The sequence below is a fragment of the Alexandromys fortis genome, unplaced genomic scaffold, assembly GCF_014885135.2.
Source record: "Alexandromys fortis isolate MF-2015 unplaced genomic scaffold, M_Fortis_MF-2015_v1.1 scaffold_59, whole genome shotgun sequence".
In the NCBI taxonomy this organism is placed as follows: Eukaryota; Metazoa; Chordata; class Mammalia; order Rodentia; family Cricetidae; genus Alexandromys; species Alexandromys fortis.
In genome coordinates this window covers 5,727,673-5,748,123 of record NW_026067943.1, presented here as the reverse complement: position 1 = coordinate 5,748,123, position 20,451 = coordinate 5,727,673, and the positions used below count along the sequence as shown (strand labels likewise).

General features: G+C 40.7%; 1 protein-coding gene across 6 annotated transcripts in view; it reads left to right on the top strand.

Annotated features, from left to right (window-relative positions):
• Positions 1-20,451, top strand: part of Tmcc1 (transmembrane and coiled-coil domain family 1) — a 200,165-nt gene that overhangs the window by 155,146 nt on the left and 24,568 nt on the right. For all 6 annotated transcript variants that reach the window (XM_050148362.1, XM_050148363.1, XM_050148365.1 and 3 more), the window contains one exon: positions 15,092-16,026. In XM_050148362.1, the coding sequence (XP_050004319.1) occupies positions 15,092-16,026 (935 nt within the window). The remainder of the gene's footprint in view (positions 1-15,091; positions 16,027-20,451) is intronic.

The window sequence follows — 20,451 nt, the reverse complement described above, 5'->3', positions numbered from 1 at the left end:
GGCACCAGATCTCATTATATGGTTGTGAGCCACCATGGGATTGCTGGGAATTGAACTCAGGACCTCTGGAAGAGCAGCCAGTGCTCTTAACCTCTGGTTTTTGTTTATTTGTGGTGCTAAAGCCCAACTCATAATCATGCTTATGCCCCTGAGTGTACTACAAACCCCTACCCATGATAATCAGATCTATCTGAATGATCTGTAGTAATCATATTAAAGTAATTACTATTTCTAACTCCTTAATTATTGGTTGGCACCTTCAAAGTCCTTGCTACTATTTCTTTAATGAAATGCATAGTTATAGTGGATTTGTGGTCACCCTTCTGTATTATAGTGTTATTCAGTATCTTAATAATTCAGACCATATCAAAGCCAGAAAGGTAATTGGGGATATTGTACATCTGTAATTCTGGCACTTGGAAGCTAGAGGCAAAAGTTTATGGGTATCCTTTACTTCGTAGTGAGTTTAAGGCCAGCTTGGACTATGTGAGTCCCTTTGTTGCCTCGACAAATAGAAGAAGAAAAATCCAGAAAGTGTTTTTGGTTTTCTGAGGAAATTACACAGAAAAAAAATTATTTCTTATTACAGATCAGCAAGCCAAGGACTCACACCAAAATGTCAGTTTCCAAACATGGCGACAGTTTCTACAGCATCTTTTCAGCAGAATATTCCTAAAGCAAATACAGTTGTTTTTCTGCCTTTCCCTTTTTTCAAATTCTGGAAGAGTTCCCACTGTACTTGGGAAAAGAATAACAGTCTTTTTTCTTTTTCCTGTCTCTTCATAAATAAAGGGACTTAATTAATATTTTGCAGTTCTGTCACTTTGTTCCCAATGTTATTCCAGGCACCTGAATCAATTATAAACTATTAAAAAAAAAAAAAAGGTGAAGGGGATAGCTAAGAGCCATTTTCAGGTCAGCAAGATGGCCTAATGACCCAAGTTCAGTCCTCATTGCTGCAAAAATAAATGCTTTTAATACCATAAAGTCTTAGAAATATTGGCTAGCATGGCCATAAAAATTTTGTTATTGTTATCCTTCAGGTTTCTTATGTTGTGTCTGTTTGGAGTTTCTGAGATGATATCTCACTGTGTGCCACTGTCTAGCTTGGAACTCACTATGTAGACCAGGTTGTGTTTAAACTGATAACAATCCTCATCCTCACAGATGTTATGATTGGTTATAAGACTGCACTACCAAGCCTAGATTTTGTTTTGTATTTTGAGACAGTGTCTTGCTATCTAACCCCGGCCAGCCTTGAACTCAGCAATCCCAATGTTTTCAGCCTTAAAATTCTGGGCCTATAGGGTATGGCCTCATTCCTGACATCCTGATACTCATTTTATTGAACACAAACTCTGTGCTTTAGAAAGAGTAATATTCTTTTTTTTCTTTTTATTTTTTTCATCAGTAAATCTAAATTTAGAAAGTTCAGATGAGCTTTTCTGCACATCAAAGAATAAACCCAAGTGAAGTAAGAATGTATGCAGCAGGACTGGAGAGATGGCTCAGTGGCTAAGAGCACTGCCTACTCTTCCAAAGATTCTTGAGTTCAATTCCCAGCAACCACATGGTGGCTCACAAACATCTGTAATGAGATCTGGTGCCCTCTTCTGGCCTGCAGGCATACATACACTATATATATAATAAATAAATAAATCTTTTTTTAAAATGCATGCAGCAACTCAGGCTTGATGTGCTGAATACACTTACCCAAGTGCATGAGTGTATGTGTGGTAGTTTTTGTTTTGAACTCTAGATGTCAACTATGCTAAGTACACATTCTGTCACTGAGTGTGTCACACTCGTCCCTCAGCCTGTGCATTTGAAATCTTTAAATGTATCTGAACTATAAGATGGATTTTTTTCTCTTTCTACCATGTTTAAAGTATTAAATCTTCATGAGTTTATTTTATTGGAATTTTAGGGATATTTACATGCTTATTTAGCTTAGAAAGCCAATAAAGTACTGTTTGAAGAGACTACATCGGGGTGTGAGGCCAGCCTCGGATATAAGAGATCCTGTCTATGGGGGAGGGGAGTAAGAGACATTATGATCTAACTTATCCTTAAAGATAATTAGCATTTTTGTCACCGGGCGGTGGTGGCGCACGCCTTCAATCCCAGCACTCGGGAGGCAAAGGCAGGCAGATCTCTGTGAGTTCGAGGCCAGCCTGGTCTACAAGAGCTAGCTCCAGAACAGGCTCTAAAAAAACTACAGCGAAACCCTGTCTCGAAAAACCAAAATAAATAAATAAATAAAGTAGCATTTCTGTTTACAGCATTTCATACTACATAGTCAAAGAACATGTCCTTTCTGAATAACAAACAGAAACAAGGAGATCTGTGACTAAGCTTCTAACAGCTTCTCAGCCATGTCCTAGAGTAAACCCAAACTCCTGAGACCTCACCAGTCCCCCTCTGGAAGAGCTGTTCTTCACAGTATGTACCAATTCAATTCTTAATTGAACTACTCTCAGCATAAGCAAGTGGCCAAAAAGAAAATCCCAACAGACTGGATGACCTGCTTTGTGGTCTCTTGGCTCACAGAGAAAAATAGATACCTGTCCGTCTTCTCCAGAGACTACCATATAGTCAGACAGTAGAACCAAATTCTTTTTCAGTGCTGTCATTAGAGAAGACTCGTCAATAAACCAGAAACAGAACTAGAACCTGTTAGGAAAGAATATTGAGGGAACCAAGAAGTCAGCAAAATCAAAATGGCACTACTTTGAGAGACAAGAAGATACATGGTCAGACTGCAGTAACCCACAAGCCCATCCTTTCTATGCAGCTCATCTATTCAGCTCTCCATTCTATCAGTTGAATCCTCTAATATCTGGGATAGCCCTCAAATCTGTTAAAGGACTTTTTCTTTGTTTGGTGTGTCTGTCTGTCTGTCTGTCTGTCTGTCTTTGTTGACACTGGGTCTCATACAGCAGAGACTGGCCCCATACTTGCTATGTAGCTAATGCTGGTCTTGAGATCCCAACCCTCCTACTTCTATCTCTGGAGCAATGAGAATATAAACATGTTCCCATCATACCTGGATACTACACCTTTTCCATTCCTGTTTGTTGTTTGTTTTCTTTTGTAGTCCTGGAAAATTATCCCAGGACTTGGTGCTTGCCAGGCACCTCTACCTGCTAAGCTACAAGTCCAGCCCCTTTTTTTAATTCTTTGAGATGGCATCTCATTGCTACCTAAGATGACTTTGAATTCTTGACCTTCCTGCTTCTATCTCTTGGGATTACAAGCATGCTTTCTGCCTATTTCTCAAATATACTTAAAAAAATACAATAAATGTACAGTGTGCATTTCTCTCACAAAAGGCCTGCTTTAGGCCCAGTCAACTCTCCAGGGCTACTATCCATATAGCATGGGCTCAACCAAGGCACTTTGTCTCGCATGCTTCAGTGGTCACAGTGGTAAAATGAGAACCTACAGAGCTTCTTGGAAATGCTTTGACCAGATGACATACTCACTGCCTTTCTTTCACAATCCATTGGTATAACTGATCACAAGATGACTAGGAGATGTGGGAAATGTTATCTTGCACATGTGTCCCAGAAGGGAAGGAGCATTGGAAATACCTATCAGTGAGAACAATTTTGCTTCAAATTTCAGAATTGTAACATTACCTGCCTGCAGGAGAGAACATAATCCCCAGCATTCAGCTGTATAATTATAAGGAAAAGTATTCCCTAATAGATTTTATACTAGGTTGAAAATATTAAATACTTAAAGTAACTATTTAAAATTTACATCAAATTTTAGTGTGCAAATATATGACATTACTTAATAATAAGTGTTTACTCTCAAAATAAAAATTGAAATCACAAGAGCTACTGTTTTCAAGTAACAGAAAATACTTGCATTTATAAAACAAATTGGAGGAATAGAAATCACGGTGGCGAGGCTGGAAGAGATGGCTAAATGGGTAAGAGTATTTTCTACAAAAGCTTGAGGACCTAAGTTAGGATCCTAGCACCCACATAAACAGTCAGGAGTGGTCACAAGTGTCTGTAACAACATGCTGGGAGCTCTGGGAAAGAGACAGAATTTCTTGGGCTTGCTGGCCAGCTAGGCTGGTTTTAAAAGGGGTGAGACCCAGCTTCAGGTTCAGTAAGAAACCCTTGTGCAAGGAATGAGGAGAGCAATAGAGCATAGAAATCCATGATTTGTTTGATTTTTGTGAGGTGAGACTATAGATAAAGCAGAGCAGGAGGATCTTGAGTACAGCCTGCCTGCATAGTGATATTCTACCTCAAAAACAACAGAACATCCAAACAGACCAGACCCGGGCCTGAGCTCTCTGCATGGCTTTTGCATCCAGTACTGGATCTTAGGGTTGCAGTGCTTTCCAAGAAGTGGTTTTTCCTGTCTGTAGTGTCAGATTTTAGGGTCTCATACTCACTTGCCTAAATTCTTGCTCACTGTTTTTATTCCTACTCAATTGTCACATCGTTTTCCAAACGTAGGCTAGAAAACGAAGAAGAAACATTGGGAAAGTAGAATTGTCTCCTGTTGTTTAATGGAAATCTGTATAGGTTGCCTTTCAATTGTATTGACTGGACTAAGCTACCTCAGGGTGTTATTTTGTTGAGAATTGGTTTTACTTTGTTAACTGTCCTCAACCATTGTCTGAATGAGGAGACAAATGTGAATGTGGAAATAATGTCCTGTAGCTTTAAATCCAACCAGTTGGAAGCTTTTGTCTTTTATAAAAGATGCTCACAACTGAAGCAGAGAGGCAGATACTGTCTTTGCTCTCAGAGTCAAACTGTTCATTTGCATTTAGCAGCCCTAGCAAACCAGAGAGAGAGAGAGAGAGAGAGAGAGAGAGAGAGAGAGAGAGAGAGAGAGAGAGAGAGAGGAGAGAGAGAGTTAGACTGAAGCTTTGTATTTATTCAGCACAGTCTTCCTGGCGCCCAGATGTAAGGCTACTGAGTTGACGCAGAAGACAGAACTGAGTGTGTAGACCGAGGTGGGCACTGCATTGCAGAGCATCGACTATGTGGAGTGTTGATGTGGTGCTGCTGCACCTGCCTGTTGTGTGCGAGCCGTTTCTCTGAGATTGAAGGTGAGAAGCCGGAGGAAGGATCGCCTAGAAGCTTCACTGTGCCCAACCCTTTGGTGGAGGATGTGTCTGTCCCCAGTGGTAACTGCCCTCATTTACAGTGTGGGAAAGTGACAGAATCTGCCACAGCTCCTCTGCAATTTGGAAGCAGGAACAAATGGAAAACGCTTATGGCCAAGAGAGGTTATGATTTGTTTTCACAATCTGAGCTTGCTCTGGTGTTCATAAATGAAGGATGGGCTTTGTGGCAAGCAAAATCAGCAGACTGCCTGACGGGGGTTTTTGGTAAGATAAATGTGTTATGATGAGGGGTTTTCTTTGTTGTTTTTTTTTTTTTTAATTTTTCTGTATCAGCCACATAGAATTGCATCTTAGCAGTATCCATTCTGCAGAATCATGTTGGGTGGAAAAGGATGAGCAAGAGAGCCAGAAAAGATATTTTTGCTGCTTACTCGGGTTGTGACCTTCAGATATAATTATCAAGCTTTTCTCAGCTACCCATGAGCAGTTAGAAACTAAGCATTTCTAGATCGTGAGGTGCTCACTCACAATTAGGTCTTTTTCTTCTTTTCAAAAAAACAAATGTCTTTGGGTATTTGTAATTACCTTATTTTTTTTCCAGGATTTTCCTAAAGCTTGTGGTGGGGAAGGAAAAATAAAGCCTTCATCCTGTTACTGGGTCATTGCCCCTGGAACAGTAGTAGGCTGGAAACATGAGTGTGGATGTGGGGGAAGGCAGAATGAGTAGTCTGCTATTTTCATGCTGTGTGTTGGTGGAGGTCTGTCTCGGGCTCTTTGTCGTTGCTGTTCAGTATCCAGGGCTGGTTTGAGCTGCATCTCTCTGCCCTCTATTATAACTGAATTTCCTTTTGTATTCGCTTTTGTACCTTTTTCTTTGTCAGACCCAATTCTGTCATGCAGACTTTTTCTGTTAGTGTTACTACATAGTAGCCTTTACTAGAGAAAAGACAAATGTAGAAAGTAGCCCTCATCTAGCCCCAGCATCTCAGGAAAAAGATGGAACAATCCTGACGTTATTTTGACCACTAAAATAAGATAATGAACATTTTCTCTTTAAGGTGTAGGTTTTGATTTTAGCAAATTTAAGCATCTTAATAATGGATGTTTATTTTGAGTTAAAGAAATGGATCTTCATAGAGAGTTCCCGGACAGCCCTGAATAAATGAATAAGGAGACCCTTCAATTTAAAAAAAAAAAGAAAGAAAGAAAGAAAGAAAGAGAAAAAAAAGAAAAGAAAAGGGAAAGAAAGAGATTGCATTAGATTCATGAAGTCCTGCCAGAATTATCTGGCTCTAGTCCAGTCTGAGTTGGATCCTATTATATTTTCTAAGGATAAAGGTTTCCTTTTCTTCACTGTAACTTGGCCATGTGTTGTTGGGAGATCTGTGACTATTTCGTTGGCCAAACTCAGATCTTGTCCTTGGACCCCTCCTCTCAACAGTAGGCACAGCCTAGTTTCCTAGGAGCTTAGAGCAGGCACGGAAACTGTCCATTGACACCTGCCTTTCTGCTGACTCACTGGTTATGTAAGCCTTGAAAACAGCCATCCATATACTGCTCTAGGTTGAGGAATGGAGACTGCCTGTTTACCCTGCGTCCTTGGGCTCTTCCCTTAAACCTTTTTGGCTAACATGGTCATAAGGTTTCACTGCAGTGAAAAGATAAATCCCTTTTCTCTTTTTGAATTGCTGCATTCTTAAATTCTATGTGTATCTCTCCATGATGAAATTCCCATCTGTTCTCTTGGCACTTGACACCTTCAGAAATAGTGATTTCTCTCACTTCTTCGTTAAAGTAAGGACTTCCTTTTCTATCTTTAAGAGCTCAGTTTTAATGTCCCATTATAGGAGCCTCTGAGCTTTCCATGTGAGGTAAGGTTTCCTCCTTCTGTTACCCCTTTCCTCGAAGTACCCTGTTCTTTTCTTCATGGTGGTTTCCATAGTCGACATAGTTGGGTTACCAGTTTCTGTGTTTCTGTCACTTGCCACTTAACCATGAGCTTCATGAAGTCAAAAGATTTTATTCTTTGGCAAATACCCACTGGAGCTTACAGAAAGGACTGGCAGTCAGTAACACCAGGGGGGAGCAAACAGGGTGAATTCAGGGTGTGATGAAGGTGAAAAGTGAGAGAATATGAGGTGAGGCTTAGAAATGAGGAGGTCTAGATGCAGGGCCTAACAACATGAGACTGCAGAGACCACATTCAGATTCTTGGTGTTTGGAGGGTCTGGGAAATGCTTGAGGGTCATTGGTTTGGGTGCAGGAACTTCATGCATTTTTAGGCAAATACTACACCACTTAGGTGTACCCCAGCCCAAAACCTTTGCTCTTTATTTTAAAAACTGGAGAGCTGGTAAGCAAACATAAGCATCCCCTTGGAGTTGGGCTTTTCTTTTCCCTTTTATTTTACCTTCAACTTCACAGAGAACCTAAATGAATACAGGCAAATCTTTTGTCCGGAAGAAAGGCATTGAGAATTTGTCCTGAGATGGTGGCAGCAGGGATGAGTGCAGAGCATTATACACTCAGATAGAAATTTGGAATGAAGTTGATGGAACTTGGGGGTGGCTTGGGGGTGGTGAGAAGCAGATGATGTCAGAGGGGCTGCTAGTCTGTGGTACACTTTACTTTTTGACTTGTTTAACTTGTGGACAATAATTACTGTCCCTAAGGCCAGGAGACCAGGAAGAAGACTTTGAAGAGGATTCTGATAGGGTTGTGATATACTCTGAGTCTTGGTTCCAGAGATTAGACTATTGCTATTGTGAAACCTTCAGTGATGATCTAGGGATGCAGTGTTGGACTAGTTCAGACTGTGGGTTGAGCTTTTCTCCTAACATAGTCTTTCCCTGTGCCACGCTGTTACAGCCTCAGGTTAGTCTGTCATCCTAAGGCTCCCTTCAGTGCCATTCTTACTCTAAGCTGTTAGTTAGCCTGAAAGGTCTCTCCTTATTCTTCTGTCAAAAACTTCCCTTTCAATTGATAGTTAAGTTTCATTGGTTAGAGAATGTGTTCTTGGAGAACAGAAATTCTCTACCTTTATTGAGTGGTTTTTACATAAGTTTTATTTCTGAAGTAGGGTTTCAGTTGAAGGAAATACCTACACAGTGAGTTCTAGGCCAACCTGTGCTACAAAGACCCTGCCCATTCCACCCCACTTCAAAAAACAGAAAACTAAGTTCCCCTCACCCACACACACAAAATAAAATAAAAAGAGCCAGATGTGAGATGTGGTTGGTAACTATAATCTCAACACTGGGGTGCAAAGGTAAGAGGATTACCAAAATTTCAAGACCAGCCTGGGCAAAGAGTAGAAATTCTGACCCAAAAGCAGCAGGGAAAGAGAGGGAGGGAAGGTTAGCACAGACTGAGTCTGAATGAGAAGTATCAACATTTCACTGCTGGAAGAATGCTTATGTCTGTTTCCTAAAGGGTCCCTCTATGTCAGGGTAGGGGAATAGTATTGATGTCCCTTACTCTTTGAGTCAGTTCTGGTCCTCCACTTGTACATACAACCCTACAGGCAGCCCCACATGCAGCCCAACACTAACTGGAGAAATACAGAAGCAGTCCTGCTGGCAGAACCTTCCCATTTCATATTGCTTCATAAGGACTTGCTTTTTCAAAAGTCTGAATAATTAGATTTCCTTGTTATCTTAATTGATACCAGTAGTATGTCTTACCCAGGATCTTCTGATACCTCAATATTAGTGATTGTTTATACTTATTAGGAAGAACAGATACCTCCATTTTAAATCTCAGAAATGCCTGTGTGACTTCATGAGACCCGATCTAAAAATCTATGAAAAGGACTACAGCTACTTCAGTGGTAGAGTACTTGCTTAGTGTGTGCAAGGTCCTGAGTTAGATCTCCTGCACCAAATAAATCAGGTGGTATGCTTTATGTTCCTGTTTGAAGACAATGGTTTGTACTTTGCTATTTGAGAGAGAAGAAAGAAAAGGAGAAAGGGAATTATAACATTACGAAGGAAGGGAAGAAGGTGTATGCTTTCATGCTGCAGATTTTGATCTATTAGAAGAACAGAGGCTATCCTTATTGAGAGCCAGTCAGCTCTCAACAGTGGCAGAATCAGGAGGTCAGCAATGAGCTTGAGCACCTACTTAGGACAGTGTACAGTTACTGTTTTTGTTTTGTTTTTCGAGACAGGGTTTCTCTGTGTAACACTCCTAGCTGTCCTAGAACTAGCTCTTGTAGACCAGGCTGGTCTCAAACTCACGGAGATCTCCGCCTGCCTCTGTCTCCCTAGTGCTGGGATTAAAGGTGTGAACCACCACCACCCAGCCAGTTACTGTTTTTTAGAGAAACAAAAGTGATGGTGCTTATAGTCGTAGCACGTGGAAGGCTAACATAGGAGGAATGCATGAGTATATGACCAGTCTGGGTTAATATAAGTAAATAAAACACAGAATCCTAACCTCTATGAACTGCATATTCTAGTTTCTGATGATAGATAGAAAAATCATAGAAATATAAAAATCCCTAATATACAAAGGTAAAGATATATACATAGAAAACTGAAATCAGTGACTGGAAAGCTGTTTCAGCAACTGATGCACTGCTCTCCTAGAGGACCCAGTTCAGTTCCCAGCATGCATATCAGTTAGTTCACAAACACTTAAAAATCTAGTTCCAGGGCATCTAACACTTCTTTCTGGCCTATTTAGGTACCTGCGCATATACATATATATATATATACATACACACACCAAAAAAAAAGAATGAAAATAAAATTTAAAAAAAAAAAACGAGGTCAGGATAGACAAGAGCAAGTATGTAAGAGAAATGAAAGCTGCAGCTTTTCTAGGGTGATTAGTATAGTGGTTGCTATTCAGACACGTGGGAGCAAAACCTTGAAGTGATGGCAAGAATCCAATGGAAAGCCTTTTTTTTTTTCAGATGAGGTCTTACTCTAACTCTGGTTGACCTAAAATTCTCTATATAGACTAGACTGCCTTTGAACTTTCAGTGTTCCTCTTCCTAGTGCTAGGATTATAGGTTGACATCAGTTCAGATTAGGAACTCAAGTATAGAGTATCCATTAGAGATCCTACAGCCGAAGCTTCCTACTCCTCACACAGGACCGATTGCCCGCTAACACAAAACTCAGCTACCATCAGCACTGCCAGGTCTACTTCATGGCCCACTTTCAGGGCTTAAGGAAGCTATAGCTGCCTGCTACTTATTCTTCTTTTAAGAAAAACTTTACAAGAAATCTTTAATAAATTAAAAAAAAAAGAAAAGGAACAAGTACACATCATAAAAAAAAAAAAAAAAAGAAAATAAAAACTTTACAGAGGCCAGTCTACAGAGCAAATTCAATCCCATCAGTGACTGTACAAGCAAATAAGACTATGTTGGCTGAAGACTGGTGAGGTGGCTCAGTGGACACTTGGCACTAACCTGACAGCTGAACTTAGGTTCAGTCCCCCAGGATTTGCATGGCAGGAGAGAACTGATTCCCAAAAGCTGCCGTCAGACCTCCACATGTATACCATGGTATCTCCACCAAAAAAAAAAAAAAGTTTCAAAATTCTAAGACTATGTTGGCTTTATATGTTGCTTTTAACCAAAGTCCCTCTGGACTGGTAAGGATATCAAGAGGCTATCTTTATAGCCCACTTCTATCTGCTTTTGTCTTCTTTTACTTCATGAAGCAGTAACGTGTATTGTTTAGTGTGTAGAATATGGGATTTCTACAAAGAGCTAATATTCTATAAGCCAGACAGAACTTGTACTGAAGATAGTGATTTGAGAGCAGAGTTGGGGGATAGATCTGCTGGCCAGGTAAGATGGTTGGAGAACATTGCCTTCTTAAGTCTGTTGTAGGCAGAGCTGCAGCACTTAAGGTAATCATCTCAATTGACTTTTCTTGGCTCATGCAGCATTTCATTCTGTAAAATAGACATTTCAGTAAGCCAAGCAAAGGAGACTAGCTTATAAAGACTTAAAAAGAACTGGCAATATGGATTAGCAGGTAAAGGCACTTGCCACGAACCTTGTAGCCTGAGTTCAATCTCCAGTACTCACATGATAATAAGAAAATAACCAACTCCCACAAGCTGTTTTCTGAGCTCCACACATGTCCATGGCACATACATATATACATTCTTAGAGAAAGACATGGATAGATGGATAGGCAGAATATAAATAAGTATAAGTAATTAAATGTAATTTAAAAATAAAAACTTAGAGCACTTGCCATTTTTACAGAGGACCTGAATGTGGTTCCCAGCATCTACATCAGGTAACTCTAGCCCCAGAAAGTCTGATACTCTCTTCTGGACTCCACAGGCACCTTCATTGACACATACATACACATATGTATTTTTTACTTATAAGTAAAAACTAAAATATTGTCTTAATCTTTAAAGACAGGGAAAAAATTAAAGCCAAAACAAAATATTAATTTGGGGGCAGGCACATATGTGTTATGGAAGGGTCTTACCATATAGCCCTAGATAGTCCAGAACTGACTACATGGCCAACCTTGAACTTGCAACAGTCCTCCTGGGTCCTGAGATTATAGATGTGTATCACCATACCCATATTAAGTTGGTCTTCTCAACGTTACTTTTCTTGCAAGGGACAAGAATATAGAACAGTGTTGGAGAAGGGCCTGCTTTTGTTGGTTTCCAGCTGCCCTGTTAGCTAAGCCTGAAATAATCACACAGAAATTGTATTAACTAAATCACTGCTTGGCCCATTAGCTATAACTTCTTATTGGCTAACTCTTACATCTTAATTTAACCCATTTCTATTAATCCTTATATCACCACAAGGTCATAGCCTACCAGCAAAGTTCCAGCATGTCTATCTCTGGCAGCAGATCCATAGTGTCTCTTTCTCCACCTTCCTTCTCCCAGCATTCAGTTCCCTCTTCCCTGCCTACCTAAGTTCTGCCTTATCAACAGGCCAAGGCAGTTTCTTTATTCATTAATGGTAATCACAGCACACAGAGGGGACTCCAACATCACCTCTCCCTTTCTGTTTAAATAAAAAAAAATGAAGTTTTAACTTTAACATAGCAAAATTACATATAACAAAACAGTTATCAAGTAAGAATTATACCTACTTGTTAGTATTGAATGCTTAGAGATTATGTTTTTTTTTATTTTTGGAGTATGTATATGTGTGTGAGTGATATATATATATATGTATATATATGTATATATATATACATATATATATATACATGTGTGTGTAGGTGTGGGCTCATGTAGAGACCAGAGGAAGTGACAGAGTATCCTCTCACTCTCTGCTTCCTTCCCTTGAGACAGGATCTTTCACAGAACCTGGGATCATCCAGCAAACACCGGCAATTCTCCTGTCTATGCCCCCACCAATGCTGGGATTAAAGGAATTCATGCAGCCATGCCCAGTTTTTTACATGGGTGCTAAAATCTAAACTCAACCTTTCATGCTTGTACATCAAGGGCTCTTAGACCCTGTATGCAGCAAGTAGCCCCACCTCCCCAGCCTACTCTTTCTCTATATCTCTGTTCAGATTTTCTGCCTGGCTATTGCCCTTCCGTAGGTCAAAGCAGCTTCTTTATTAAACAATGGTAATAAAATTCACAGCATACAGAAGGGAATCCCACATCAGTAAGGGATTAGATCTTCTGCCCTCTCCTACCCCCCACCCTTGGGAGGGAATATTTTAGTATCACCTTTGTAAACTTTTTCACGTTTGGAACTGAGTTGTCTGGAATGAGTTACAGACCCAGTTCTGTGTGTTATATCCAACCTCATGTGAGCAAAGGAACTTTTTTCTGATTGATAGTCATGTCCTCAGGTCAGGTTCTCATAGTTAGAGCACAGACTTTTCCCCTTTAGACCTTGGTTCCTGCTCCATTTCTGAGTTTCTCCCCTTTTAAAATGGGTACCTTTCACAATTGGGAGGTATTACTGGGTATTCCAATAAGTTCCAGTTTCCAGTGTCAGCTGTCCTCTTACAGGCATGGTGATGTCTCTCTGGGAACTCTTTATGGAAAGACACACTGGCCTCAGCTAGGACAGGAATCAGAGTAAAGAGAATATGTTTTATTTAATTATTTTATAGAGAAACAATTCTAACCAAAGTGCAATTATTTATAAACATTTATATATTGAAAATTATTGTGGTTTCTTTTTAAGTGGTTGAACTTTTATTCTAGTCTTTAATAGTATTTTTTAACTTTTTTAGATTTATTTTTATTTTTTATGTATGTTTTACCTGTGTGTATTTGTGCCATATGAATGTCCAATGCCCTTGTAATGACAAATGGTTTTAAGCCACTGTGTAAATGCTAGGAACTAAACCCAGGTCTACAACAAGTGCCCCTAACTGTTGAACCATCTTTTCAGCCTTCTCTAACAATATTTTCACCAGTTTGATCAATTTCTTTTGTTGTTGTTGTTGTTATTGTTGTTGTTAGATTCATTTGTTTGTGGGGGTGGGGAGTATATACAAACATGCCACAGCCAATGTGGAGATCAGAACTCTTTCCACCACTCTTTCCCAGGACTAGAACTCAGGTTGTCAACCTTGACTCCAGTATGTGCCATTACCCACTAAGCCATGTCCCTAACTCCCAGCATGATTAGTTTTGATCCCACAGATTCATGAACTTGAACATAGAGCAGCTTGCTTGAAGATTCTTCATATCACTGTTTTATATATTCTGCAGTATAATTTGATCTTAATTATTGGACATAGATAAGCAGAATGGTATTATGCACCTTAGTTATAAGATACTAAATATCTTGGAGCACTTAAGAACAAGGATTTTTAGAGCTATTACTGAGGCTCTTGAGACCTTGTCCATCTGGGACTTTGACTGTCTGTCCCTTCTACAGTCTCTAGCGACTGCTTCTCAAAGGTGAATCAGCATTTGGAGGAAGTAATGCAAAAGGCACTGTACTAGTCTCCTTCAAGGGTTTGTATCTTGCTGTGCGGGGGTGGGAAGCAGGGCTCTTCCATTGATCTGCATTCCTAACTCCAACAGTATCATTGAAATAGGAAAATACGGTGGTGGTGGTGGTGGTGGTGGTGGTGGTGGTGGTGGTGGTGGTGGTGGTGGTGGTGGTGTTCTGTTTTGTTTTCTCAGTCTTAGGCATCACACCCAGGGCCTCCTATGTGCTAGGCAAGTACTTCACCACTGAAGTACACCCCTAGGGTGTAAGAACACTGTCCTCCTCCAGCCTCAGCTAACTAACTGCTTTGACGTGTAGGAAGGAGTTCAAGCTTTCAAGTCTAAGCAGTTGTCCTTTCTTCCATTCCTTTTAGTGACACTCTCCCATATGAAACGACAGTGTGTGAGCTTTCTAATTGTAGTTTCTTACCCAAGGCAAACCTTTTATTGTATAAAACACAAAATTGGGGCTTAAAAAGATCTAACCTTAGTCTCTGATTTGTTTAATCATTTAACCTCTCACTGTCCCTGTCTATTCATACCATCTTCCTGGGTACACCACAGTTACTTAATTCAGAAGCGTTCAGCAGCACCTCCCCAATCTAGCCTCTGTTTCCCACTGCAGCAAAATGTCCCAAGAATAGGGAATGATCTCATTATCCTGGGTGTGATTTAAAACTAACAAACATTGTGGTAACAATTGGATGCTTTTATCTCAGTATCAACCTTTCTATTCTTGCTAGCATTTTCAGGGGACCAATCTGTGAGTGTGGCTCAAATGATTTTCATAGGATTTCATTGAAAAGCTGACATGCTATCTTATATGGATTTGCTTCTGAACAGATGTATGTATAAGAATGCGAACTAATTCATGCTTTCAACCCATAAAGGGGGCTTTGTTATTTAAAGAAATACTGTATAAAGACTAGCCAAGAGGGCAGCAGGGCTTTTACAGGACAAGGGTTGTATGGGTCAGCCATCTGTGCTGAGAGTTGAGCATTAACAGATTTTCAGCACGTTTTGGCTTATTGATTCTGGACTGCTTCTAATATTCACCTCTTGCTTTTAAAATGTTAGGTCGAGCGTTTGGAAGTAAGCAGCCTCGCCCAGACTTCCAGTGCGGTGGCCTCCAGCACCGATGGCAGCATCCACACAGAGTCTGTGGATGGAATACCAGACCCTCAGCGCACAAAAGCTGCCATTGCACACCTGCAGCAGAAGATCCTAAAGCTAACAGAACAGATCAAGATTGCGCAGACAGCCCGAGACGACAACGTTGCTGAATACCTGAAGCTTGCCAACAGTGCAGACAAGCAGCAGGCTGCTCGCATCAAACAGGTATTTGAGAAGAAAAACCAGAAATCTGCACAAACCATCCTCCAGCTGCAGAAGAAGCTTGAGCATTACCACCGCAAGCTCCGTGAAGTGGAACAGAATGGGATCCCCCGGCAGCCCAAGGATGTCTTCAGGGACATGCACCAAGGTCTGAAGGATGTGGGTGCAAAGGTGACTGGCTTCAGTGAAGGTGTGGTGGACAGTGTCAAAGGTGGATTTTCCAGCTTCTCCCAGGCTACCCATTCAGCAGCAGGGGCTGTGGTCTCCAAGCCCAGAGAGATTGCCTCACTGATTCGGAACAAATTTGGCAGTGCAGACAACATCCCTAATCTGAAGGACTCATTAGAGGAAGGACAAGTGGATGACGGGGGAAAGGCTTTAGGGGTGATTTCGAACTTTCAGTCAAGTCCAAAATATGGTAGTGAGGAAGATTGTTCTAGTGCCACTTCAGGCTCAGTAGGAGCCAATAGTACCACTGGGGGCATTGGTGTAGGAGCATCAAGCTCCAAGACAAACACCCTAGACATGCAGAGCTCAGGGTTTGATACACTACTGCATGAGATCCAGGAGATCCGGGAAACCCAGGCCAGACTGGAGGAATCCTTCGAGACCCTCAAGGAACATTATCAGAGGGACTACTCCTTAATAATGCAGACCTTACAGGAAGAGCGGTATAGGTAAGTTCTGTTAAATTTAAAGCCTAAATTATTTGTTCCCTTCTCTTTGAATGTGGAGAAGTGAATTTAAAAGATGTCTGTCTCTAGAATGTCCCAAGTGTTCAGATCTGTCAGTAACAGCCGCAGGAGTTCTATGTCAGTCAACACAGCCGTTAAATGACTAAGATCACACACAGATGTAGCATTTCTTCACTCCTCAGTCTTCTATTCCAGTTTTTGACTTTAACATGAAGCTCAGGCTTTCCGAGGTATTTCTTTAATGATCTGAGGCCATGATACATAGTCATTGAAGCCTTCACTGCATTGCACTGAATTCAGAACTTGTTAATCCTGAGAACTTTGTAAATAGCTAATGATAGTGAGGCTATAGCCTAGCCAAAATGTAGTGAACCTTGTGGGGTTTTGGCTTTAAACATACTTATGTCAGCAATATAGAAAGAACTGGGACATTTGGATGATAGTGGACATAGTATTAAGTCATTCTACTGTAGTTAGAAAGTGCTCAAAGAGCTCAGTGCTCTTCATTCAGAATCTGTACCAAAGTTTAGAGTGGGTCATTCATTCTTGCTATAGGGATGGAACCCAGAGCCTTATCCATGACCACCCACACCCTGTGCTGAGTTTGGTTTTTCACATTGCACATAGGTTTCTGTTGGACCACTCTTGTCCAGTCTACAAATCTGTATCCTGTCTTCCAGGTAGAGAAAGAATATCCTCCCCACAGTAATCACTCAGATCCAAACTTATGGGCCAGATATTGGCAACCTCGTGCAGATCAAGAAACAATCTTAGGAGAGTGCTGTCTCTGCACACAAAACCTTGCAACACCTGAGCACTGGCCTTGTTCCTGTCCCTAACTAGAAGAATCTCCAGTACTTTACTAGACATTGGGGTTTGAACAAATGAATTCCCTTTCACCTCTTAAAAACTAAAAGTGATGCTTTAAAACTTTACTTTTGTGAGGTAACTCAGTGTCTGAAATAAATTGCTTGTGTTTATCACTTAGTTTTTTTTAATGTTTATTTCTTTATTATGTATACAATATTCTGTCTGTGTGTATGCCTGCAGGCCAGAAGAGGGCACCAGACCTCTTTACAGATGGCTGTGAGCCACCATGTGGTTGCTGGGAATTGAACTCAGGACCTTTGGAAGAGCAGGCAATGCTCTTAACCTCTGAGCCATCTCTCCAGCCCCCTATCACTTAGTTTTTTTTAAAGACAGCAGCAACAAGCTTGCTCCAAATGGTGAAAATGCTAAGCAGCCATCCAGTCCACCTTTGCTAATTTTCTTCAGTTCTCATTGACACTTTGAGAACCAAGGGATATGGCTCAGTTGGTAAAGTGCTTTCTAACATGTGCTAGATAAATTGGTGATAGTATACATCTGTAATTCCAACAAGAAGATCAAAAGCTCATCAGTCAAAAGCATTTGCTGTCTTCAGGGAACCAAAGTTCAATTTCCAGTACATCATGTGACTAACAACTGCCCATATCTCCAGCTCCTGTGTTTATGATGCACTCTGTTGTCTCCTATTGACTTACATAGACAAGCATATAGCAGATACACACTTAACACATAAATAAAGCCTTTACAGATTTTTACAAATAAGTCTTTTTTTTAATCAAAGTCATATGTAGTCCAACTTTTCTGTCCTGACCCCCAGCTCCCAGATAACCACATAAAGATTTATTAATTATAAATGTTTAGCCAATAGCTTAGGTTTGTAACTAACTAGCTCTTTCAACTTAAATTTACCCATATTTCTTATCCATGCTCTACCCCCTAGCAGTACCTTTTTTCAGCACTGCATATTCATCTCCTAATTCCTCTGCATCTCACTGTTGACTCTGCCCTTCTTCCCCAGTGTCCCTTAGTCTGGCTCTCTCATCTACCCTTTTCCTGCCTAGCTATTGGCCAGTCAGCTCTTTAGAGTACAAAAGGGATATTCCACAGCAGTTATCCATAGGAAATGTGAAGACAGCATGAGTCACATGAGACCTTGTCTTGAAAAATAATCAAAAAGAATTTTTTAAAGCGGGTAGATAGTATAGTGGCAGAGTGTTTACCTGACTACCAAAAAGTGGGTGAGAGTACTGATAAAATGGCTCAGCACACAGAAGCACTAGCTGCCAAGACCTGAGTTTAATCCCCAGGACCTATCTGATGGAAAGAGAGCACTAACTTCCACAAGTTGTCCTCACACCTCCATATGCACACGCTGACATACATGCACATGCATGCGCGCACACACACACACTAAGTGTAATAATTTTTTGGAAAAAAAGACGGGTGAAAGAAGAATGAATTTAGGAAAGAAAGAAAGTTAAACATGTTTCTGTCATCAGTGCTTTCTGTATCTATTATACTGGGAAGATAGTGTTCAAGTGAACTGATTAAATAAGATACTTGGTCCTTTTTTACCATATTAAAACTAAATCCCAAATTCTAATTCCATTTCTGTTACTAGCTGTGAAAAACAGGTAGATTTATTGACATCTGTGTCAAAGTGTCCTGCCTGTATCATAAGAGTAGCAAAAGCCCTGCACAAGACTATTACAACACTGAAATGAAATGCATGCAGCCAGAGCTGGCCCCACAGTGCTGCAATGATGTCAGGTGACCACTGCTACTAAGTCCCAGCCCCACCCTCCAGAAGACCTCTCTCCATTATTTAAGAGATAAAATTAACATTCCTGTTATTAAATTCATCTAGGGTTTAAAATTCATATAGAAATTGTTTTCTTCAAGTTAGATATAGACCAGTGTGAGAAAAGGAGAGGAGGGAAAACACATGTGGAAAAGTCTGCCTTCCTGTGTCTATTAGAGTCAGCCCTAGACTGGCACTTCGTCTCCTTACCACTGCTGTAGGATTGTGTCTCAGCCCCTTCTGCATGTGAGCAGCTCTGTTCCTTCATTTTACTGTGGGGTCTCTGGAGTAGAGAGTGAAGAAACCTAAACCCTGCTGGATGTGCACTTGTCACTGCTCTCTCAGCCTCGCTATGATATTTCCTTACAACAGAATCTTGAAGACTTTGAAAAGCCACATTTTTTTAATACTGGTAATTCCCTAGAAAGAATAGTTTTAAAAGCGGGGGGTTGGGGGGCTCCATTGTTTGTCCTCATGCAGCAAATGCATTTGTCTAACATTGTTGGTCTTTGAACAGTTTCACAGAGTGACACTCTTCTCTTGAATGAAAAACTATTTTGGATACCAAAACTTCTCACATTTTAAGTATTTTTGGAGAATTCCTGTAGTACACTTTGACAAAATAACTTAGCTATCCAACCAGGGGTGCTCTGGTTATATGTCTGCAGGAAATGTTCCTAGCTGTTTGTTTGACTGTTTAGCTTGTCTCCTTTACATCTGTATGTATAGTTTGTTTTTCTCCTTTCCCTACCTCATCCATGCTACACTGTTAATGCGCTTCCTACAGTAGCCTGTCTACTAGTTCTGTTTTTCTTTTCCCCTCCTCTATGGTCTTAACACATGCTAAAGAAATATTCTGCCATTTAAGCTACACCCCAGCCCATATTTATATTTCTACTTCGTTGCAGGCTTTAATTTTATAGGGAAAAAAAGTAAGTGATAAGTGAACTATATAACCAAGAATTAGTTAACTTGGACATGGCTTTTCCAGTGTCTTGTCTTTTCTGTTTCTGTGATTTATCTTACCAGTGCCTGAACAAGGGAGCAACCATTGTATGATAGTAATGATGTTGATGATGATGATGATGATGATGATGATGATGATGATGATGATGATGATTTACAGATGATAACACTAACACTTTGAGAATTTGCTAAACTGCTGTGATACACTTCACTAACTCTCACAGCAACCTGCAAGTGGTCTGTGTTATCCCATTGTATAGTTGAGGAAAACTGAGGGCCAGTGACAGGATGGTTGGTTGGTTGGTTGGTTGGTTGGTTGGTTGGTTGGTTGGTTGACTGGTTGACTGGTTGACTGGTTGACTGGTTGACTGGTTGGTTTTTCGAGGCAGGGTTTCTCTGTGCAGTCCTAGACGTTCTAGAACTAGCTCTGTAGACTAGGTTGGCCTTGAACTCAGATAGCACCTGCCTCTGCCTCCCATGTTCTAGGGTTAAAGTTACGATCTTTTACATCCAGCCAGTGTGTTGAAATAAGAGCGACAGGGCTGCGTCCCCAACACCCCAGCCACTTGGCTAGCTCATGCCCGAAATAACAACACACAAACTGTATTCATTTAAGAACTGCTTGGCCCATGAACTCTAGCCCTTACAGGCTGATTCTCGCACCTGGTCTAGCCCATTTCTAATGATTGTTTGTAAGCACCCCAAGGTGCGCTTACCGGCTTACCGGGAAGATTCTAGCCTCCTTCCTGCTGTCCGGGAGCAGAGCAGAGTCTGACCTCACTTCCTCTTCTGCCCAGAATTCTATTCTGTTT